Raw genomic sequence first — 24,234 nt, 5'->3', positions numbered from 1 at the left:
AGGAGGAGTAAGGTTTCTCTTATCATTGTAACGTCCTTATGGGAAAACAATGTCTTTTGAGTACAGTGTCTGTGAAGATTAACAGGATCATGTGAATGGCAGGGCAAGCAGGCAAAGCAGAAGAAATAGTGAAGCTGTGAAGAGAGAACGTTCATAGTACCAATTAGAAAAAAATCTACCTATTTTGTGGCCAAAGAGCAAAAAGGGAATCATGAAGGTTTGGTCACCTCCCACAGCTAACCTGTAGTTAGTATCGTTCACTGGAATATCTTGCTTGACGTTATGGGTGCACTGCTGTTTCCACCCACTGAAGTAGGGAACATATCTACGTTGTCAACTAGACAACAGAGTAGCTGGCTCAGCTCTGGTGATCTGGCTGGCCCCAGTGGGAAATTCCTAGGAAACTCAGCATCATGGTTAAGGGAACTATCACAACTGGGTCATACAATCAGGAAAACAGCTTTGGATCTCTCTGCAGTGCTCAAATCACTTAATTTCCCACTGCACAGCACAAGATCCCTTTTGGTCACCCTTTGTTCTCTTTCCACAAGATTCTGAAGGAAGGTACCACCTTCAACTCACACTAGAAAGAAGGAGCAGTGGGCAGGGACAGAGCAGAAGGGCCATTTCTTGGTGGTGGTAAGCAGCAAGCAGGAGGGCAGTGTCTACATAACATAAAACTCCCTGTCTTTCTGCAGCTGTGTGTGTAACAGAGAATACAGAGCTGGGTGGGTGAACTGGTGAGATGCAAATCAAGCAGGGGAGGGCCAATATGAGGCAACGGCAGCAGGAGAGAAACAGCACAGTTGCCTAGAGATACTCTAATCCTCCAAAAATGGTGTTCATCTCTCAGTATCCGTTTAAGAGAACACCGACTCTGAAAGCATCACATAGAATACGTTTACATCATCTCAAGGCTCCTCTGTTCACCAGTGATCTCAGTTTCTGCACTAGGTGAATTTTAAAAGCAGCGTTTTGTCATATTTGCTCTCTCATTGAGTTATTCTGTACACACAGAAACTGCAGACTCAACAAAACTCTTCTCTGATGGGACTGTATCAAAGTCTTCCCCTACAGCTGAACTACAGTGCTTAAGAGTTTCTAACGGCAAGGAAAGCAGAAGCACTGAATTTTAGTTGCAAGTATAAAGCAGAAAGTGTTGACTGCAACCCCACAGAAACTGGAAGACCACCTTCATGGCAACTCTTTGACTCACAGACTTTTGGTGGATTCTCAAGAGAACCCTTTTAGTACAGCGATCCACTGTGGCAGCCCACTTCCTCTTGGCCTCCTCATCCTCCTCCAGCAGGCATCTCCTCAGGTCCTGCTTGTCGGCCTTGCTCAGGGTCCTGTCAGTAACGGGACGCACCAGCTGTGAGAGGTTGAGGTGACTGTACAGGCTTCTCTCCACCACATAGGTAATATTGAACTCGCTGACAGAAGTGCGCCCTCGTAGCCTTCTGTTTGGGAAGCCACAACCTCCACCCCCTTTCGTTTTGTGCCGCAGTAACTGTAGGTCGCAAGTTGCAGGGGATGCTCCTTTCCTAGCAGGGCGCTGGCAAAGAAAAGCTCTGGAACAGGAATAGTTAGTATCCATTTTCTTCAATCGGATCTGCTTCCTTACACTCTGAATCTCCTCCAGGGACACCAGAAGATGGTGCTTGTGCCTGTTGCTGTCATAAAAGCAAATGCTTTCTGTACTTACCCCATGGCTCAGTGAGCCGAGGCTCTTCTTCATTTCCCCATCTGTCAAGGAGCGGCAAACTTTCTGGGTCTTCTCCTCTTCTGGGTAAGAGAAAAATGTCCCGAGTTTCTTGGGAGGCTTGATAAGGCCACGGCTATCAGTTTTGCTGAGGGTCTTCACCAGCTTCCGGTTAGCTCCCCATGTGTCAAGACTGCTGGATGAGGGAGAAGTAGTGAGTGAGTCCGAGTCGTCCTCTGGCTGCTTTTCACATGAGCCATCAAAGTAGAATTGTTTCTTGTGAACTCCAGAGTAAAGTGCTGATCTGTCATCCAGTATAGGAGAGTTGTCAAGTGAGTGCTCTTCCACACCTACAGGGGACAAAAGTAGCATAGCGCATGTCATCGTTCATAATTCCCTGTTTCCCTGTAGAGAATTATTGTATTTATTTAAGATACCGCCTACTTAAAATGGAAGAAACCTCTTCCTGATATAAGCAGCCCAGAAGGTATTTGTGAGTGGATAAATCTAAAGCAGTTCCTTCAATTTCTCAAGCGAGAGTTCTGCAATGAGTTAACAGCAGACAGGCGACAGCATCCCATAAGTAAACTCATCATTATTTTAAGCTCCCCTCTTTCATCTGCAGCTAAGTAAGACCAGAGATGCTCTAACAACCTCTTAGAAGCTGAACCAGGATCTACTTCTCATGTTTTTTCTCCAATACTTGCATATAATGCTCAGCTCTAGTGAGATTACATGAGGTCAGAAATATACCCAGGTATTAAAAAAGCGCCTAGTATCTCTCAGGTCCAGTTTTTCAATATCCAGTGCTGCTGCAGAAAGCAGTATTTTCCCCAGAAAGTTATGGAGTTGAACTCCAAGATGAAATTAAAAGTTTGGGGTTTTTGCTGGGACAAGAGACATCAATTTTAATTACACACAATTTGCTTAAACAGAAGCAAAGATACAAAAGTAGGCCAAATTGCGGGTGTGCCTGCAACAGTGTCTTGGTAATGACAGAAACACTTAGTTTTCACCAAATACGTATTTCACAGAAAGGGAAGAAGGCTTTCTACAGTGCAAGTACTGGAGGTGGGAAAACAGCCAGGTCTCCTTTTTGGAGTGGAAAGAAGGGAATAAGGGACCTGAAATGGCAATTCCTTTTCACATTTATCATCTAAACAACTCTTCTCTGGTGTGTTCTTCTGAACAAAGTATAGGCTCATGTATTAGATGTAACAACAAGTAGAGAGTAAACATTTGTCTCAGTTCTGCCTGACAAATTTCACAGCATTCACAGGTATGCATCAGAAACACACAGAGAAATGTGATTGTATTTATTTCTTGCCAAAATAAATTTTTTGCCTGACCCAACTTTGTCTTCATCTTTGATTGCTTCTACAGTCTTATGGTAGAGCTAAATTTGAAGCAATACCAAAACATCTATGATTTACTAAACTCAATAATGAGACACATTCCAAGATGAAAGATTAGTTGCCATATACAAGCTTCCTGTCCATCTTCAATTCACTGTTGGCAAAACAGATTTAACATACATTTGCTGCAACCTAAGATGCTATTTTATCAATATAAAACTTGTTATGACAGTGAAGGGATTGTGGAGCACATCTGACACACAGCTTTCATTCTGGAGAACTTTTCTGGGGTAGGTCTGTAGACTGGAGTCTGATTTTGACACCACTTTCACTGGACTGTCCAGCTTGCTCTTCTTCCCCCTCTGTTTCCCAATTTGAACAGAAAATAGACATTCTCCTGGGACTGTATATGTGCTGATAAACAATTTAAGTCCACTGAGTAAATATGTTTTTAAACAGCTTGTAAAATATGCATTGTGTGTCAACACTGTAACAGATGTTATTTGGAGTGAGTCCACGACACAAAGCCATAATGACACAGATGTCGATGTGATTTGTTTTTAAATGCTATATAAGAATGGTGCCCAGGAATTAGGAAGCTTCAGTTACTTAGCTCACTAGGAGCAGGCAAACACAAAATACATATGGGTTCAGATATTGGCACATTCTAGCCTCGTTTTGTTTGCCTTGTCTCATAAACCATGTTTTTACTTCCAAGTGAACCCAGCTTTATGCACATCCTATGAGATGACAAAGCCTTTTCAGACCAAGACAGCTGCCCGGTCCAGAGCTCTAGACTGGCTGTCCCTTTCACACCAGCCAGTAACACCATCATCACGCAGGAGAGAGGCTGGCTAGACCACAAATCTGCCAACAGCTTCCTGCCACATACCCAAGAAGATGCACACGTTCTCCTTAAATGCACTAGGAAGGAATCACAACACAGCTCACTGCAAAGCTGATGGGGATCCACTAACATTGAGGGGTCCTCACAATTTTAGTGAGTACTTAAGCCAGTCTGTGCAATGAGGCTCCTAAGGCTCAAGCTCTGTTAATCTGAGTGCTCACACATGGATACAAGTCATCCAGAGTTAATTCTGCAGCACAGCATTCCCAGGGGCTGAACTCTGCTTCTCGGTTTCCCCACCCTCCTTCTCCTCCCTTCTCTCCCCCTCTCTCTTGGCAGCAGGGCTCACTGAGGAGCCAAAGCGCAAGCAGGCTCCCCCAAAGTAGGAGTTAATATTGTATTACACGAGGCAGTTGCTATCCCACAAGAATGTCTGATAGAGTTTCTGTATTTTTTGCCACGGGACAATGCCATGTGGCGCAACTGCACCACCAATCAGCCACCACTCTCCCAAAACTAGCAAGAGCTTCACCTGTGTGCTGTCCCAGGCCTCACAGGAGGGAGCAACGTGTTGGTGGCTCCGCTTACCTCCTCACTGAGCCTGTGGGACAGCCAGCGGGGATTGCTCTTAGTCTCATTCCCTCCCCAGCATGAGGCATAAAACATAAACCAAGTTCTAATCTCTTAATAAGGGGCTCTCCAGTGCTGCTCTGGGAATACCAGGAGATCAGCAGTAACCACATCCCAGGCTGTCACTTTCCTCCTTCCACCATCTCAAAATGCAATTACTTGGGTAAAGCACGCTCCACAGACAAGGCAGTCTTTCCCACCATCCCTTAAGAACACTCCACCCCTCCTCTCTCCTCCAGCCCTCCACTCTCTGTCCCCTCTCAACACAAACATGTATTCACACATGCAGTTTTAACTATATGCACATTGCTTCTTACCTTCTGTACTGGGTTTTTTCATTTCTTCCACTCTTATAAGTTTCTTCCTGACTCTGCGAGTAGAATTCACCAGCTTGTGCAACCTCTTAAACTTCACCGACTCCTCTGTTTCATCATCGGATTGTTCTCTTGACTGGCAAAGAAACAAAGGGAATATTAATAAAGTAGCAGTTCCATGGCTCGCTCCTTCAAGTCATGTTAACCCAGCTCATCTGCTGCGTTGTGTCAATGCAGCTCTGTAACATTTTCAGCCCAGGTCAGACAGAAACATTAAATTACTGACGGTTTTCTTTTTTCTTTTTCTTTTTCTGAAAGCATGACATACCATTTTGATTTCTAAATCTGTGCAACGTAAGATCCTAGGCATTGAAATTCATTCCTGCCCTTGTCTTTCTTCCCATGCATTGTGTAATAACTACTTCCACGTCCTCTCTCAGTAAGTTTCAGGCAGGGTTCTTTCCCAGGGCTCTTCTTACCATACCAGTTATGCTCCTGCGGTTTGGGTCAGTCACTGGTCTGTCTGGCATCTCAGGACTTGCTGTTTAAACCTGGTTATAAACAGCTTCTCCAAACTGAATTTCTGTCATTGACGACTTCTCTGGTTTTTTTTCCCCCCAGTCTTCCCAGAAAATCAAAACCAGAAGCACAAGAAAGAAATGGGAAGGAAAAGGAAGGAGGAGACCTCATCTGCCTCGCTCACAAACTGCCACAGCTACAAAATCTTCCTTTCTTCCTCCCTGCACTCCTCCTGAAGGCTCTCGGGGCTGGAATTAAGATGGACACAGCATTTCTCCAGCACTGACCAAGGGAAAACTCTGACCTTTTCAGATATACAGTGCAGTCCATATTCCCCAGCATCCCGTCTCGTTTTGCATCTGATCCAGTATGCTCAGTTCCAGCTGTTTTCCCTCAAGTATCAAACATTACAGAGACAAAAAAAAATTCCCCTCTCTCCAGCAGCAGTGACACAACAAGCTGAAACAATCCGTGCCTTGTGAACGAGAAGACGACTTCGATTTTCGAGCCAGATTCAATGTTCAGTGTGCTACTTCCTCTGTTTTAATCAGTTCAGAATGTGGAAAGCGGTGGGGGGAAGGGATGAGAAGGGGAGAGGAGGCCAGCAGGGCTCTATGGCTCAGCCAGGACAGCCCTGGCACTGCGTGCTGCTGCACATTCCTGTGCGTGGTGCGGGCTGCAGCTGGAGCGTGGTATGGATCGTATACCTTACTTTGTTTCCACCCATGGTCCCAGCCAATTCACCACATTCCTAATGGTCGGCTCTAAAACCCGCGTGCAACTTCCTGTCGGCACAGCTATCTGGGTTTCCACAGCACGCTCATCCTTTTTTTTCTCCTTCTCCCTAATTAAACTTTTTAAAAAGAAAAACCCTCAACAAGTACAAGCCAAAAAAAAGAAAGAAAGAAAAAAGCACCACCCTCTCCTCTTCCTCCACAAAAATGCTGTCTTTTCTTACCTGGAGGCTGAATAAAAGACAGCCCAAATATAAAAAACACTTTCTGCTTTTCTAATACACTTAAATATAAGGATGTGGTAATATCAGTAGATACCATGGGGCAGGACACCAATTAGCAGCTGCAGATGCACATGTACAATTTCAAAGGCGCGAACAGTGCCTAAAGGAGCTGGGGCAGCTTGGAAAGCTGACCTCACTGGCACGCACCTCACAAGGCCAGCAGAACCACACCAGAGCAAACTTTAGCCACTTTCTGCAAGGACACTGCCAATTACCTATTTGCCATAAACTTCATGTTACTCCAAAACAAGAAGGAATTGCCATTCTGCCATCCGAGAGCCACAGGAATGTATTTATTATGGGTACAGGCTGGCTAGGTAATTAATAATCTTCCTTTCGGAAAAACAGGGCTGTAAAGAGGAGTACCATACTTGTTTATATCAAGATAAATTAAGCTGCAAGATGAGCATTAGTTCAGAGATTATGGTTGGGACAGCTTAGCAACATGTCAAACAACAAGACAGACATATTTAGATAAGATGATGAATAGATTATTGACCATAACCAAGAAGTTCAGTCAAGATTTCTTAGGCCATTAAGCGCATCCTGGCAAGCAACCATCATGCATACTCTGCACTCAAAATATTTTTATATTAAATGCAATTGCTCTAAGTCATTGCTTGCCTTCATAGCTTTTGATAACACCCTTGGTTTGCAAGACCATCTGTAAAACTGTGAGCTCTGTACAATTTAGAGAACAGCTCATGCCTGGTCCTCCCACACAGGGTTTCATCAAAGAACAGACAACCAGTCTTACTGACATCTGATAAAGAACTGTCCCCCCTCAGGGTTATGAAGAGTCAACAGTGACAACAAAAGCTTTTACAATGTCTGACATTTGCATTCACTACTATCACCATGAAAGTGAACACCAAAATAGCTTCAGCGCAACGTACTGTCATCAAACTCCAGTGGATAGTACATGGGTTCCCCACCACACTCCAGAACAAATAAAGTCCGATCATGATCAAGCACTAGCTGTTTTTGCCCACTGCTTCATAAGTCCTGGCACCCTTTGAACAAGGGTCCTCTGCAGTCAGTGACAGATCCCTCCTAGCACTGGTGCTCAGCTGAGAGAGGTGAGAACAGCTCGTGCCTAACAACAGGAGTTGTCAGATAATGGGTTGACTGAAAACAGAGTCAGCCCCGCTCCCGCAGCCTATTTCCTATCATATTGGGCAGCATATGGCATGGAAAGTCTTCTGTAAAGGAAAATGATGGCTAATAAGTTTATGCAAAAAGGCCTGAAAATGTCGGTGACTATGCCAGTGGTGTTGCTCAGGAAACTTTGTCAAATAATGCTGATTCCCTGAAAACAAAACCTTTTTGAAAAAGGGTTACTTTCAATTCACTTCCTGTTTTTGAAACATTTTTTTTTTTAAAAGGCCTTGAAATTATCAAAACTTTCCATTTTGGCACATGGGAAACAGAGCTTAATTTTCCAGCTCAAGTAATGCTTTCTTTTACAGCCAATTTTAAACAGAAATCAGAAATGTAAAGCATTCAGGCTGTAAGCGACATATTTGGAAATCATTGAACTTCGACGCTTTGACTTCCCCGACCCCCTCTACCCTCCCCCTCTTCCACCGTGACTGAATTGTTTTCTTTGGTGGCTGTCCCTGACTTCAGATGGGAAAATCACCCCAATCTCCCCAATGCATGGTGGGCTGGGAAAATGGCTTCTTGGACAGCTCTAGCATCCAGGCTTTGGCACGAGGCTTTGATGCTGCCAGCTGCTGTCAGCCCCCCTTGCACCCTCTCCCCACTTCACATGCGTTTTGGTGTGCGACAGCACTGCAAAGGGGTAGTCATGGTATCTTAAAGACAGAATGATGTGTCTGCAAGAGGCTACACTGGAGGCTTCCCAGCATGGGAGGAGGCCATGCTGCACCGCCTCCACTAATGTCTCCCTCCTGGCCCCTGGCTGTCCCGTTAGGCCAAGTCTTGGCATCCTTAATGTCCTGGTAAAACAGTCGAGGCCCCTCCATCTCCCTGTCCCCCCAGGGTGCCACTGGAGCAGGCCTCTCCCTGCACTCCAAGGGGAAAACAAATGGATTTGCAGTATTGTAAATAGGAACAACTTAACTTCCATCCCCTCCGCTTCAAATTTTTCCATCATGTGAAAGCCCCCATATGGCTCAACTTTTTAATTATTTTGGCTAATGCTGTATGTAGTAATTCTGTGGTGAATGCTTAAGTGTTTCATTTCTAGTTTCCAGGGCAACATTACATCAGATTGCAGACAGCTGGCTCCGCAGCCTTAAACTATAACCAACTGGCCAAGTCGATGCACAAAAATTGAGCTTGCTTTCAAGAGAGAGCACAGGGCTGGGCTGGGCAAGCCTGTGAGGCTAGGGGGGCTGCCGGGGAACTGGCGAAGCCTGGGGGGCTGAGGGGGCTGCACGGGAGCCGGCAAAGCCTGCGGGGCCCTCGGTGGGGCTGGGCCGGGTGGAGCTGCCTTCCCCCGCACCGCTTGGAGCAAGTGCATCCCCGACACATCTGCAATGCTCTCATGGTGCGGAACCCCGCCAGTTTGGAGAGCTCGGCTACACAAACGCGTGAAGGACTACAGGGAAACAGGGACTAAATTAAGAGCATCTGGAAAGACCCAGGACTGCATGCAGAGGACTGCAGCCACCACGTACCACACGGCTGGAAAACTGTGGAGAGGCCAAGGCCCATCCCCACCACCCAGCTCTTCGTCGCTAACAAATGAGGACACAAACCTATGAAGGTGCTATCAAGTCCAGGAGAGATCAATTTCCTCTCCCACCTCTAGTGTCTCTTCTGCTTGGAATACTTCTCCTAATTGTGCACGTCTAAAGGCCATGCTTTGCATCATCTCATATGTAAGATCAAAGCAAAAAGCCTCACGTTCAAGAACAAATAGGAAATTAGCACATGCACTTTGATATTCAAGGAGCTCTCTGTAGTTCTGTCCTCTTTGCTTTCTCTCTCACTTTCCTCATGCAGGCTGCCGGCTGCTCTGCAGGCAAGGCACACACAGTGCTCTGCCGCTCTCTAACATCCAGCCCATTCCACACACCATAGAAATAACAAACCTAACATCCCCCTTTGAATTAGTGCTTCACACATCCACACACACACACACACACAGAGAAAACTAACATTTATTAGAGTACTTGGAATTAATTGGCAAAATGTAAACCAGAAGTAAATAGCTAACTTTCGGCAGGGCTATGTTTGGAAACACTTCAGGGTTATAGCAGCAGCACTTAAAAACACAAGATAGGCAAAGCCTGCTAGCCAGGTCCTAATAAAAATGTTTAAGAAACACTAGGACAATATCCAGTTATAGCCATCCTAACTGTTTAATCCTTTTCAGCTCCATAAACAAAAACATACGTGACTTTTACATGAGCTGTGTGAAGCCATTTAGAGACATTAAAACTTTACAATTTGCTTTATGCCCAGTAATAATTCAACCTCAAACTAAAATCTCTAGTAAACCTCCCATCTAAGAAACTGGGAAATCTCTTAATATCTTATTAAGTCTAAGCTGCAATTATTTTTGGCTATCAGACAATTCTTGTTCAGCAAAGTGGGGCAAAAATACACATTCAGACTCGTGGGCATATCATATCACATCCCCCAGTCCTGGCTAGCTCACTTCAGAACTACAAGCTCTATAATAAATGCAAAGAGATTTTGCTGTTCCCTTTAGGAGATGTGGCTACACGTGTCCTTTCTTCTCTAACAGACTTTACATCTGCCAAAAAACTCCAACCATTCTAACTTTTTTTTAAAGTTTTATTAAACATGCCTGGATAAAGTCAGAGACAGGAAAACAAAACAGAAAAGAACTTAAAAGCCCAAGGAAAGGAAGAGGAGAACTGAGAAAAGCTATGCATGCTGTGCTGTGCCTAAGAATAACCACAAAAGCCTCTTCTCTTTCCCCCTCTCTGAAACAGGAGGTGCATCCTCTCCACATCACGCTACATGCTCAGTGACTTACCAGCTTCGGCATTTATAGGCCTAAAGCTCAGTTTCGAGTAATTCCCCCTGAGTCCTCAACTGCTGTCAGCTTCGTAACCCTAAAATTTAGGATTGGACCCTTCTTCTTAAGTACTGTATTCACTCCGAATCCTGCGCACAAAATGCCTCTTCTCTGGAGTTACATTATCAGACACCAAACTGGCTCCGATTCCAGCGCTGGATATGTAAAGAAGAAAAAAGCGTGATGCTGGACTCAATTAGCTGTTTTCTGCTCACTGATTGATTCCCCCAGTTACTCGCTAGCTGCATAACTTGCAAGAAAGGCATAAGTCATCGGCTCTAAGCAAATCTTCTATTCACCACAAGGAAAAAAGGGAGTGTTGTACATGGCAAACAATCCCTGTTTTCACTGACGAAGGCTTGCTGACCTCTTGCTGGCCTCCAGTTCCTTAATTACTGTCTATGGAATTTCAGTGAAAGAAAAAAAATACAGAGAATCTCTGCAAAGCCAGGATGAAGACTGACCCTCAAACACGACTGCTAGAGTGGAGGCTATGTCTATAGGAAATATCACTTAAGCCCTTTACCATGCTTTTAAAATTTTTTACTTTTTAATTCTTTTGACAAAAAGCCCTCCTGAGAATTTCCCTTTATAAAGGGCTAATTTGACAGAAAAATAAACCTTGCTTAGATGTTTTTTAAATTAGTGAACTTAGATACTCAACCCTCCCTTGGTTTCAGTGCTATGAAAAAGAACATCACAAAGAACTGGAAAGGCAAATTACGTTTAATTCGGAAATCTCAGACTGGTCTAGAACTAGACACGTTGTGGCTATATGAAGCATTGTTGCATGACTTCGAACTTCTTTCTAGGCTGGGCTAAGACTTCCCCTCCTAAGAAACAGACGCTGATATGCTCAATTAAACTGGCACTCCTCTTACAGTCAGCCATACCTAATCCCAAACCTTGGTACAAATCCAGAATTTGGACAATTCTTCTTGGAGCACAAGAAAACACAGATCAAAACCTCTATGAATTAGGAGCACTGCTATCCAATGGTGGAAAGCAGTAGCAAAGGCATACCATGACAGCACCCACTTAAGACAAGAAAAGATTGCCCTTAATCAGGACCATATAACCAATGACCAGTTAATCTGGGTTCTCCACAGATCAGTCACACTGAGAAATCACAGCAGGACTAAACATCTACTTATTTTGACAACTAGCTGATTTCAATAAGCTACCTAGCCAAATATCCTTTTTAAATTTCTCCACATTTGTACTACTGACCGTACACAGCTTCTCTACTCCCTAGTGGTCATGTAAACTTGATTTATTGGTGCAGTTCTTACCCCTGAATTACTTCAGCCCCAAAACTCCAATGTAAAACCCTAAGGAAAATTCTAAGGCTCAGATAAAACCAGCTAGTGTTCTCCAATTTCAATAACATACCAGCCCACACGAAGCGAAACATGACAGGGACTTCCTTGAAATGTATCCCAGATTCCCTTAAAAGTTCATGGCCATGAGTGAAATTGATCTAAATTTGGGGCTTGCAACTTGAGTTCTGAAGATTTTGGGTATCATTAAGGAAGTTTCACAAACCTCTAATCCTTGCACAGGCTGTTTATAAAAAACTGTGTGAAGCTTATATGTGATAATGCACATCGTATCCTGAGGTTACGAATAAAGGCCTCCAAAATTTTCAAGACAATTAACAGAGGTCATAAATGTTTTTGCCCCTTGACTTAAGTAACTGCAAGTGGATGAATTATAAAGGCTGTGTGAGTTTAAAATGAGCAGTTGCAGTATCAGCCTCCCCAGGTAAGCTGAAGGAAATAAAAATCCCAAGTCTGGGTTTGGTCTGTGATTACTTAGAAGGAAATCAAAGGAGCATCCAATGGCTACTTTGGTGAAAGATGTATTACACATTAGCTGGTGACGACACTGCTTGCTGAAATTAGTGGGAAATATTTGTCATAAGTAACAAGAGAACAAAAATTTAATTCTCCCAGGAGGTCTGTCTTGATACTAGAATAGCTGCTTAGGCAAATTCCTAGATGTTAACTGTTTCCAGGTTTTTGTTAAATAATTTAGAGAAGCACATTGCCGATGTTTGCCAGACCCATTTCCTCATAGCAAAGTGTTTCTCTCACTGATTAGCATAATTAATTTTAATGACATTACAACTGTATTCATGTACCACTTGTCATAGGTATATGTGGCAGAATGAAGCTCTGCATTACATTATCCTGTATCTGTTACAATACAGCATTCCTTTCCAATTCTCTAACAAGGCACTCTCAAACACATCTTGTGTTTTGGCAAGTCTAACAGGGTCTGGGGAGAATCCCTATTCTTTGGTGCAGGCTGCACTATTAATGTATGGAGTACAGCACTGGTGCTGGAAACCAACATGAAATACAGTGAAATTCGTGTCAGAGGAAAAAAAAAAAGAAAAAAACAATAGAAGAGGATAGCCCTTTAGTGAAGGGTATAGTAATTTAAATCACATTCTGATAGTATTTTCAAACAATCAAACTATTAATGTTATGGTCTTAAGTGCAAGGAAGGAAACACCAGTGGCAGGGAGCAGGGACAAGTGGTAACTAACAGGAGCACAATTAAAATTTTCTATTGTACCACAAGTAAAGATTATTCAGCCTGGGTCTGCCAAATAGGGCAGTGAAACACATGGCTTTTGAGATTCCTAATTCTCGAACTGAGCAAGGCTTTGTTCCAACTTAATAGGCTTGGTCTTAGAAAAGACGGGGCTAGTGAAACCACATTATGGACTACAGCATCTCCTGCTGGCTGATGCATGCCGGGGGAAGTCATTGGAAAAAGCTGTTACAACCATCCCCCACCCTCTAGCAGAGAAATTAAGCGGCTGCCCAAAGGCAAAAAGGTATAAAAAAGCCAAATAATGTGTTAGAATGAATATTAAATTAATTTGCCTTCCCACCTCTCACCCTTCCCAATTACGTGGCCAAACGTTTTGTGGTAAAGTCAGTCAACAGGGCTTGTCTGAAAGCAGTCAAAACAGAAGTGGTTATGAACATGCCTAATTACAGTCACTGCCTGCGTGTCACTGTAGGCTCTCTGAGTCATGAGAGCAGGACGATTTTTCTCGAAGACCTTACGACAGACTAATTATATCCAGCCTTCACATCCACAGGAGCAACTGGCAGAGAGTGGGAGGTTTACTTGGGCTACGTTACTGTCAACTGCTCAGTACAATCCTGTGGTGACAAAGTTTAGTTCCACCAGGGACACATGCCTAGCCAAGTGGTATCTGATGACAACATGGGCAAGTTTTGCATGTTAAGTAATGCTTAAAGAAGTGATATAGTTTTATTCCTAAATAAATGCATATCTCCTGCAAATTCTAAAGCGTTCTGGAAATTTTCAAACCAAATAGGTAAAAGACTCCTTAGAGCATTCTACAAAACTAAATATAAACACATTGATGGTCTCTTACTTTGCTATCGTCATTCCACAGCACTGACCTTAAAAACTTTGTGTTGTGTCCTGGGAACTGTATGTTTCTCTCATGAAGTTTTTTGTATTACTATACCCATGGGAAACCCTGCTCTTATACATGCATAGAAAAGGGGGAAAGATTGTAACAAAATAAGCTGTATTCTTTCGCTACTAGCTTTTGACTGAGAGGTGCTGGACACCATCCCTGAGATCAGTGGGAAAAAAATAACTGAAAAAAACTGGTAAGTCCTGTGACAACAGAAAACCAAGGCTAACATAGTGCATGGCTTTCAAAATGCTCAAAGTATCCATGTTGCTTCAGTTTAAACACTACGACTGAAATAAAAAAAAAAACCAAACCTCATCATACCCTGGTCTTCATTGATATTGAGCTTACTTCTACCAAGTTCTACCAAGTTAAACTGATTATACCAAAAGAAGGGCTTAACAAACAATGCAGTAATGACTGTAACAGTCCTGTAGTATAAGCAATGATAATGTTAACAAATGGTTAAAGTTTTTAAGAAGCTATCAGTAACATGAATAAAAATAAATTCAAAAATTGGTGCATTTAGAAAGTATTCACAATCTGAATCACTGAAATATGCTATAACGCTGAATAATGTGGATTGGCTGTAGTTAAACTTAGATTTACTCTCGACGTAATTGGTGCTACAGAAGTTATACTGTAATTATTTCTTTTCTACCTACTCTTCACACTTACCAAACAATGCAGTAATGACTGTTCTGAGTCAGAGATAATTCTATCAGATTTCACCTTTTGTCAGAATCAGCTTTGTACCATAGCTAATACAATCCTGATCCAACAGCTTCAGCATCTCTCAGATTGAAATGAATAGGACCCCAAGTCCATTCTTGTCTGTTATTCTGCCTTTGACAATGGTAGCAGACACAAATCCAATACTGCACACCCTTTCAACTTTTAGCCCCATTTAATGATTTGGTAAATGAAAATGTCCTCAGGAAACAATATGAAGGACAGAAGCAAGTAAAGATTACTACACACCAGCTAGAGCTGTCACTGTGTGGACCTGATTTGCTGCTGCCTTTTATGAAGTGGACTAGTATAAGACAACAAAGGGTGGCAAAATAAGGGGGGGTTTCCCCCAGCATCAGCCTCTTGGCACATGCAGACGTTCATGGCACAACTCCAGGTCTGCACAACTGCTGCCACTCTCCCCAGCGAAAACAAAGAGGGTGCCATTTTCTTACTGGTAACACTGCTGTGCTGCGAGCCTTGGATAAAGAGGTATTGGGAGGGCAGGGAGGTAAAACAGCACTGTGGGCTTCTCACCACGCACCCGCAGGCCAGACTATGGGAGGCAGATGCTGTTTCTGTTCTCCCTGCTCATAAATTTTATGGCCTCTCTCCTGAGGCTGCTCAGCACCTTGTGGCAGGTTGGGAGGTCTCGAGGGAGTGTGGCAGAGGCCACTGCGACTCCCTTCAAACAAAAGCTGGCCTCGAAACTCGCATTAATGAGCTCTGGATGGCTGACCATTATCCGCTGATCAAAACTGAAACACAGAAGCCTGATGAGACCAACAAAACAACTCAGTCTAGGCATAATTGCAACTTCATTTAACTTGCATCTGCAGAAACTGCCAGCAAAGTTAATTAGTGGTTTGTTTCAGTGGCAGCACAGGTATGATACACACTTCTGTCACTACCTCTCTGCTGATTCTCTCCTTTCCCCCACTGCTGCACCAAACACGTCCACTGGTACCAATTAGCCGTCTTTCAGCAGAGGACACAGGGAAAGATTTATACTGGTTTCTCCTAAGCTGAGCTGGAGCCGTACCACCAGGGCTCTGGGGACAAAGCAGCCCTGGTGTAGATGAACTGAGAATTCCAGCACCCAAAAGTTATCAAACAAGCTTCTATCTATCTTTAAAAAGCACAACAGGCACCTCAGTGTAAAGAAAGAATGTGATAGAATTTTGAAGTCCTCTCTTTCCCTGGACTTTCTGACTTCTGAGGACAAATAGGCCCTTATCTAAAATCCAGAAAAGGATCCATTTGTAATCTGCACCTGCTTTACATCCCAGCACTTGGCACAAAGCAATGAAAGCTTGTCTAGTGTTACTGTGAGCAGCCTTCATTCCAACAGAGATGAAATATAAATATTCAGAAATAAATTTGTAAAAAAATGATGAGGCGTTTTAGACTTTTGATGCATCTGACTAAAAAGAAAAACAGTTTCAACAACACTCCCACATTAGCAAATAAATAACACACATACTTTGTTGTGAAACAAAGGGACCACAGTAGTGAGACCGAAAGCTATAAAGTGCTCAAGGGGCAGAGAACCAGGTCACCTACTGCCTTGGCAATGCCTTCGTTTGTTTGGTTTTTTAAGAACAAACAGGATATACAATTAACAGCACAGCAATGACATTGGGATGCTGAGAGGATGACCCTTCAGTCCTTAGTGGTTCATCTTTAAAGTTTAGTCTTGTAAGGGCACAAAATGCAAGTTTTTGCTTCCTGGTATAGTAATTTAAAAGAGGAGGAGTTAGGAAAAAGAATTCTTAAATCAAACTTTAAAATGAGTTAAAGATCAACACCAATGATGTTAGTCATAAACACATGACAGCTATACAGATTAAAAAAAAAAAAAAGTGGTCATTTATTTTTTTTCCTAAAAAGGAAAATGACAACAACTAATAATATTTACTCTGTAGATGTTATCTTGTAGGTGGCTGTTCTTATGCTGTGGGCAGAGTTGACTTCAAAGCAACAGAGTACTTAATGGAGTACTTAAACCCTTGGAATACTCCAGACATTCTGCCTTCATTTTAGATTCTCTGATTGCTTAATTACTTAGATTCTAACTTTTTTTTTTTTTTTTCCTGAAATGTAGTCATTAGGCAAAGCTAGACCAAGATTCTCCACAAAAAACCTAGTGACTCATCCTCCTAAGTCCTCCTAACTACCAGCAGGCCTCTCTGCCTGCACAGATAAAATGAGAAGGGAAAAAAAAGCTGTTATACTAGTGTCTTGATATCTCTTAAAACCCTAAGGTTACCAAAAAAATGTATAGCAACTGAAAAAAAAACCTTCTTTTCCTAAATTTGCCCAATGTGCAATTCGCTTTTATCATTCATGTGCACAAAATGTTTACAAAATGATCAAGTATGATCACAATGTTCCATTAAAACTTGTCTAGTAACAATTTGGCCATAAGACTGAAAAAAACAGAAAACAGAAAAAATGCCAACAGAACCAGAAAAGCCCAAGGAGTTTTAATTAAAACCAGAAGCTTCAGTTTCAGTGACTCATATTTTCAATTACATTCTGAGGTTAGAAGGCAGCGGGCTACCTAACAGAATGTTTTCAATAGATGGAAAATATCTTTGCTTTGTGGCCTCTGTAAAAAAAGTGAGGTAGTTTTAAGCTGAGATTCCAAATTCACAGAGTACAGCTCACATAAGTGGCACTGAAAATCAAACCATTTGTCAAAGAAAGGGCTTTAAAACAGAATCACCTTTGCACCTCTCAAAAGTTGGTCATTTTAGATTAATAGAGAGATCCCTTGGCAAAACACTCTGGGTGAGCACACACCCTACCTCTAGACATATCTGATACTTTGCACTGCTTGCTCTTCCCCTCTTGCATGTCCATTTTAGCCCAGTCTTTCACCCCAGTTAACCCTAGTTTCTTTCTTGTCCACAAAAAAAGAAGCCAAGCTGACTTATGTTCTAACATGAAGTTTCACTTCTGCAAATGATCTGCTTTTCCCTTGAAGGCAAGCAGTTTCATGGCTTCTGTTAAATGGAACCAGGTAAAAATCTAGGAGGAAGAGTAAAAAATCTTGAGAGGTATCTACAGCGATGGAATAGAGATTCCCTGTTGAAGTCAGGAGGAAGATGGTTCATATCCCAGCAGAACAGCAGAGACAGGCAGCAGAGTTCTTGGCTCAAAGTGCAAAGATGGCTTAGGAAAATAATTTTACAGAAAAGGTGCCAAGTCATTCCATTAGGGAGCAAATATTGAGTCATGTTCAGTCCTCAGAGCTATATACAGCTTTCAGTAACTTCAACACAAGCAAAAAGCACTATCAGAGGATTTAAGAGAGAAATTCAGTTTCCTTCTGAGATTTGACCACGGAGAGAGTTTAGAGCCTTTTTTTGCAATAGGTACCTTAGCCAAAGGCCTTAAGGAGGGAAAGTTCAGGCTATAAATACTAACGAGGAAAAGACCGAGACATCTTTCAGCCAGCTAAGCAATCAGTGCAGAAGAGTCACGACCCTTCCTTGTCCATTCTTTGCACATTTCTGATTTAAGGCAACGTCAGTCCACCTCTGCTTCCATCTAGCTGAAGATGGACACATATTTTTTTGAATACAAACAAGAAAGTCTTTCTCCACCACAAAATATTTTAAACATCTCACAAAATGACATAGCATTCCTCTTCTCATTTATGGAGGAGAAGCTGTCTGCTACAGTCAGCAGGAAATTCCATTGACAATAAAATAAATAAATCAATCAATGGTCTCAAAACCCCATGATTCAATTATGTGGGTTACAAAGAGCTTGGATTTGACAGCCGAATGTGTTCTTCTCTAAGATTTATCTGTGAGCTTTCAATTAGAGAAATGAAGTGGAATAAACTACTCAGTCAAATGAAGATACTTGGAAGGAAAAATTAATTAATTCAGTATGGCATGACACAAAGGCTGTCTGGTGCCCATAAAAACAACAGAAGCTACACAGCTCAGAAGTAAAAATGAGGGAGGAAAGCTGCCTTACTACTTATGGGTCTGGCAAAAGCTGCAAACTCTCTGGGCTGAGAGTTAGCAAATGCAGAGATAGAACTGTTTGAAAGCAGCAGGTAGCCAGGACTTAGCCAGACCCTCATGCAGAATGTATCAACAGGGGCTAGCAAGGCCTGAGAAACTCTGCTTCTCAGTTACTGTTAATCAGGAAAGCGAAAGAGTTCCCTCTAAACAACTTAAAAAACTTTTTCTGGGCATTTTGGAACATGGGCATTTTTGCTTGGAATCACTTGTGTTTCAAAAGCTCAGTGGCAAAGGATCAGATTAAAAAAAAAAGGGAAGAAAGACATTGTACAAAAAAGACCATTAAAGCCTATGACAGCAGACCTTGAAGTTTTAAAATCCACATTAAAGATTTTCTGCAGACAGGACATATCATCACAACGTCAAATTATATATTTTCTATTACAGAAATCACCAGGTAAATCAGGATAACTCTGTACTGAAAAAAAAACCAAACCAAACCCAAACTTAAATATTAAATGATATTGGGAAACTATATCAGAAAGACAGGTACTTACATTACAATTGGAAGAGCCATCAAATGCCGAGTAAGAACCATCCGGCCATTCTGTAGTATCTACAGTGCTTGACTGCCTGTGCTGGGCTTCATACTCCTTCAGCTGAAATTTGAAAAGACAGCAAGAACATTTTCCAGTGAGAAGCAGCTCTGAATCTCCAGTAAAACAGCAAGACTTAATGTCCTTTCAGCAGTGTTGTGTTGTGTTTCCCCCAGCCCCTTCCCATATGATTGTGGAACTGGGAAAATCAGAACTTTCGCACTGCACATTTCACTTGTTCAAAATAAATTAATTTGCTTTAGAATCACAAGTTTAATGCTGAGATTTTTTTTTTCCTAAAAGGAAGTGATCTGTAAATACCAAATTTTGATGAATTGTCATTGATAAAATATAAAATATGCCTCCCCATCTTAAAGGCACAGTTTAACAGTGGACTGACTAAATCTCATTAGCCTGACAATTTCTTTCATAAAGGATCCACAGAAAGACTAGGAATCGTCTTTTACCATTTTAAAACAAAAGACCATCTTTCTGATTTTCCAGTAAAAGGTTTAAGACATAAAACGAACCCTACTGGAGTCAAGCTTTTGAGAGGATCGTCAAGAAATGATCATACTACAAACAAACAACGTTGCTGCTAGTAGCTCAGACCACTAGGGGGAAACGATACTAGTACATATATGAACCATACAGATTAGTTACAACCCACTCCACAAAATTTTTAACAGCAGAGCAGAAAATGAATTTCCAAAATTACCACTCAGTAAATTTAGAATTTTGCCTTTTTTTTTCCCCATTATATGATTCCCAACAAAGCAATATTTTCTTCAGACAATAACATAACTTTATATTTTAGGATAATCTATTTCAAGATGCATTATGTCAGTACAGAAATTTATCTGAGGGTCAATTCATGATCTAAACCATGCTTTCTGTAGCTCTAATGGGGCCCATACAGAAAACCCTGTGTTCCATCACAGTATTTTGAACAAGGGTACCAAATCAAAAGTGATGTGGAAATTCAACAGTGATCTTCTGGTTCCTGAGCAATTAAAATCTCAGCCCTATTGCTTCACAAATACACCACCTTGTAATTATTTTTTTCTTGTGGTTTATTAAGATTTATAAAGAAACACTTGTGACAGCCACTGTACTTATAAAAAAATAAGTCTGTGTTGGTTTTAATGTCAAATGCCAACAATGTCTGAATATGTTTTCTTGAAGGCTATTAAAACAAAACTTCACCTTTTTGGCTAAGAAACCAGCAGAAGAACTTTTATGTTAAATGTTGGTATTTTCAAAATTTGTAATTGATGAAAATTGAAGCCTTCAACTAAACTGCCCTTCAGCCATTAGCAGCAGGAAAATAATAAGAAATATATGTATTCTGAAACAAATAAGGCAAGCTCATCAAAACTTGAAGCTACCTAGTGCAATGGGACAAACAAGCAGGCTTTCTCACCCTTCTATGTTTACTGAGCAAATGAAAACTCCAAATTGGTATATCCCACATCTTAAAACTTGTTTCTCAAGGAAACTGAAGGATGAACATATCATACCCTGGCAAGCGCTTCCTCAATAGTGATCATCTTCTCCTTGACCATCATCATCAGCTGGATCCGTTCTTCATCACTCATCGTGATCTCACTAGCCACATACCCTACATCCTCTCCTGCAGGAAAAAGCACAGAGATAACAAGAATGTGTAAGAGGTCATGTACAGAGTGGCGTTCATTGAAACCGGATTTTACCCAGTGCTCTGAAACCTGGATGCCATGTGGACCTGGTTGGCCAGAAACAGACCCTCCCCAGAGCAGGCTCACAGTACAATTATTTGGAAGTTAAATTAGGGCTAGAAAACTAAGTCTACTTTGACATCGAAAGCAAGAGAATGTGACAAGGAGAAATAAAGTGACTGTCATCACACAGTTATTGACCCTGAAAAACAAGGATCAGAAGAGAAAGTCCTGCACTCAGCCCTGACGAACGCTGTTGTCAGCTGCCGGAGCAGGTGGGAAGCCTTTTCAGGACCAGTGCGTTGAGCCCTTGCAGCTCTCTGCTGCGGAGTGGCCACGATCCCCCATCTCTCCAGGCTACCTCATTGGCCAACGTGCTGGCACAGGGTGCTGGATGCACCGGAACTCTCAACTCCAGGATCTCTCCTTTTGGTATGTGCCTGGCACATACGTCAGCATGGGCAATTATAATGTGCCTTGAGAGCCATCATGGACCCACACTTAACTGAGAGGGTAAATGTGCCCCTTTTTGACCTCCTAAGCAGGCTCCTGTCATCTTTACAATCCATCTGAACACAGACATGGTGACGTGGAGACACATCTGTTCGCAACACTAGGTTCTAACAGACACACATGGGGAAACAGGAATTTTCTATGTGAAGAGAAATACATAAAGCAATGCACAGCTGCATCTTTTGGAGAAGAACTAGAGAAAGACACCTGACAGTTTAAGTGGTATTGATCCTACACTTGCACTAATCACCAGATGTCCTTTTACTGCTCCTTCTTGTAGTATCTTCTACAATGAGAGCCTGGATTCAATCCTAAAGCAAACATGGCAAAGTAACCGAAGAAAGGAGAAACATATTTCTAATTAAAACAGATCAGCATTTCTCCCATCAAGGCAAAAACAGGTGAAAAACAAAAAAAGGCACCTTGTTCATTTACAGATATTACTTATAAATAAATATTAACCGCATTACATTGCACACCTGCCATCACTGGCAGTTGGGACTGAAGGCACTCCAGCCTCCCATCTGCAGTCTCACAGAACATGACTTGTCTTTCTGAGCCCTGTCACAATGAACCAACCCTGCAACACTTCCAGATCCACAGACCGCCAACCGCCACACTCTTGCAAATGAATTTTACTCCTCTGTTACACTGGCTCCTTCTATTTTATATGGATAGGTTATGTCCCCTTAAAAAAGAGTTACCTTTTGAAGTCTGCCTCATTAGTCCTTTCTGGTTCTTTCGGAAATTCTGCCAAAAAAACTTATTTTTCTTTTTCCAGTCTGCTTTCCCTAAAAGAAAAGCGGGGAGGGAGGATGAGGGGAAAGGGAAAAAGAATTTCAGAAAGAAACATTAGTTAGCAAATGCTAGAGAACCTTTTAAGCATTAAGTTGTATTTTCTAAGTCAAAAACAAGAAAAAAAAATAATCTCAATTTTTCTGTTTTCCTTGATTTATTCTGTACTTGAACTATGCTGATGTAGCTATTTCAGGGAAATGCACATTCTTTTATAATTGCCAATGCTATAGAAGACTGAGATAAGCCAGTAACTTACATATTTTGAATTATAAACAGAAAATATTTTGCATTCATTTTGATATGTGTCGAGTTGTTAATGTCAAGTCTGGAAGTGTTTTTGAAGTATTTTTTTGGTTTATTCTCTTTAACTGAACCACAATTATGCAGCTTAAGCCACAACTCAGATAATTATTTTTTTAATATGCATGTGTACGTATACAGAAAAGAAAAATTTTACATATATAAAAATGCACACACACATGCACACACATGCACATTCTACTGCTTGGCCTGAGAAATTTTGAGAGCATCAGCTACATCTGACGCTTGCTCTCTGTACGCCTGTATTCTACAAGGCTGGGTCTCCATGTCCATTATCAGATCTGCATATGACTTGATGACCCAGAAGTAAATGATTTGTTCTAAAAAAGAAACAGGACCTGGCTCAAGGTAGGGCATGTAACTGTGTTCTGTTGAATTAACCAAGGCACATGACAGAAAGTTTATTCCATCTCCAAGAGAACATTCTGTGCCCGATCTGGCAGAAATGCTACTGATAAAGAGCTGCCTCATCCCTCTTCTTTCGAAAAATTCAAAGGAACACAGTTTATACTGTGCCACTGTGTTTCAGTATGTGACAACAGCATTTTGGATCTCACCCTAGAAGATCTAGAGCTGGGTTTACTGACTCTCTGAAGTTTAGACTGTGAAAATGTCCCTATTAAAAAAAAAATAAAAAGAAGCAAACAGAAAAACCTCCTAGTTTTTCTTTTCCTCTCCAACAAGCAAAATAAAATTTCTCCAGGAATATATCAGCTCAAGTAATAAGTTAGAATAGCAATATGAACTCATTATAGTAAGTTAAAAAACAAAACCAAAACCCAAAACAATCCACAAGTGAAATACAATGGAAAACAAATACATATTTAAGAATGCAAAATATTTCAGAAACAAAAGAAGAGACTCTGGCATGACATGAACAAAAATAACAAAAAGCCCAGTTATTCACTGGTGGTGGCAATTTTCAGAATAGAAACAGATAGGCTAGCAATGTTCTAATGTGTAGACATTTGAAATTCAAAATAAAAAGTCAAAAGATGCATATTTATCACATGACAATGCTGGCTGAGCAGCCTCAGTGATTACCGAGACACCCAGCATTTAGGTTAAAACTACTGACGCTCACTCTCCACACACACAACCAGTGCTGCTGACTTCTGTCAGCATTGTGTTTACTCAGCTCTTCACATCCCAGCACAAGCAAAACTCAAAACCTCCTTAAGAATTCCATAGGAGTATCAAATAAAATGAAATATACTGACCTACAGAGCCTTCTTCCGAACTTGATTTATGAATGGAAAGCCTAGGACAAAAAAGAGAAATGGACTTACTGATGCAGGCTTCTCACATTTCATGGGAGCTGTCTGATTACAGTAAATCATAGTTTCCAAACAGTCTATCATGAGCTGTTTTCTCTTCCTGTTTCTTCCCGACACAGCAAGCTGGAAACAAAAACTGAACCCACTGGTCTGACCACAGCAACCCAGTTTCCCTCTTAAACATGCCTCGTGTGATGAGCACGGAAAAAATATATACTGACAGAAACCTATGGTTAAGGCAAAAGAGTCTAGGGATCCCGCAGAAAAAACACTTTTTCAGATTCTTTCCTCCTTTCCATTTGTAAAATGGTAATTTGGCTACCTTAGAAACTGCAGCATGGGGATGCTGTATTTGTTCTGCTGTATAACAGTTTTTGGCCTATTTGTTTTCTATCTGAAAATGCTTTATAAATATGCACTTATTGAACTTTCAGAAGCCACTGTG

General features: G+C 41.6%; 1 protein-coding gene across 7 annotated transcripts in view; it reads right to left on the bottom strand.

The window, feature by feature from the left end:
* SASH1 (SAM and SH3 domain containing 1) overlaps positions 1–24,234 on the bottom strand; it is a 191,902-nt gene that overhangs the window by 26,120 nt on the left and 141,548 nt on the right. For 4 of the 7 annotated variants that reach the window (XM_082049784.1, XM_082049785.1, XM_082049782.1 and 1 more), the window contains exons 5-10: positions 23,733–23,773; positions 22,098–22,184; positions 20,704–20,816; positions 19,145–19,246; positions 4,852–4,984; positions 1,706–2,052 (exon numbers count right to left, since the gene is read on the bottom strand). In XM_082049784.1, coding sequence (XP_081905910.1) covers positions 1,706–2,052; positions 4,852–4,984; positions 19,145–19,246; positions 20,704–20,816; positions 22,098–22,184; positions 23,733–23,773 — 823 coding nt within the window. Of the gene's footprint in view, positions 1–1,705; positions 2,053–4,851; positions 4,985–5,176; positions 5,647–10,361; positions 10,389–19,144; positions 19,247–20,703; positions 20,817–22,097; positions 22,185–23,732; positions 23,774–24,234 lie in introns of those variants that run through there. The other 3 variants (XM_082049783.1, XM_082049788.1, XM_082049787.1) reach the window with 3 other exon arrangements.

Source organism: Streptopelia decaocto, assembly GCF_964273445.1.
Source record: "Streptopelia decaocto genome assembly, chromosome: 3".
Taxonomy (NCBI): domain Eukaryota; kingdom Metazoa; phylum Chordata; class Aves; order Columbiformes; family Columbidae; genus Streptopelia; species Streptopelia decaocto.
This window is presented reverse-complemented; position numbering and strand designations above follow the sequence as displayed.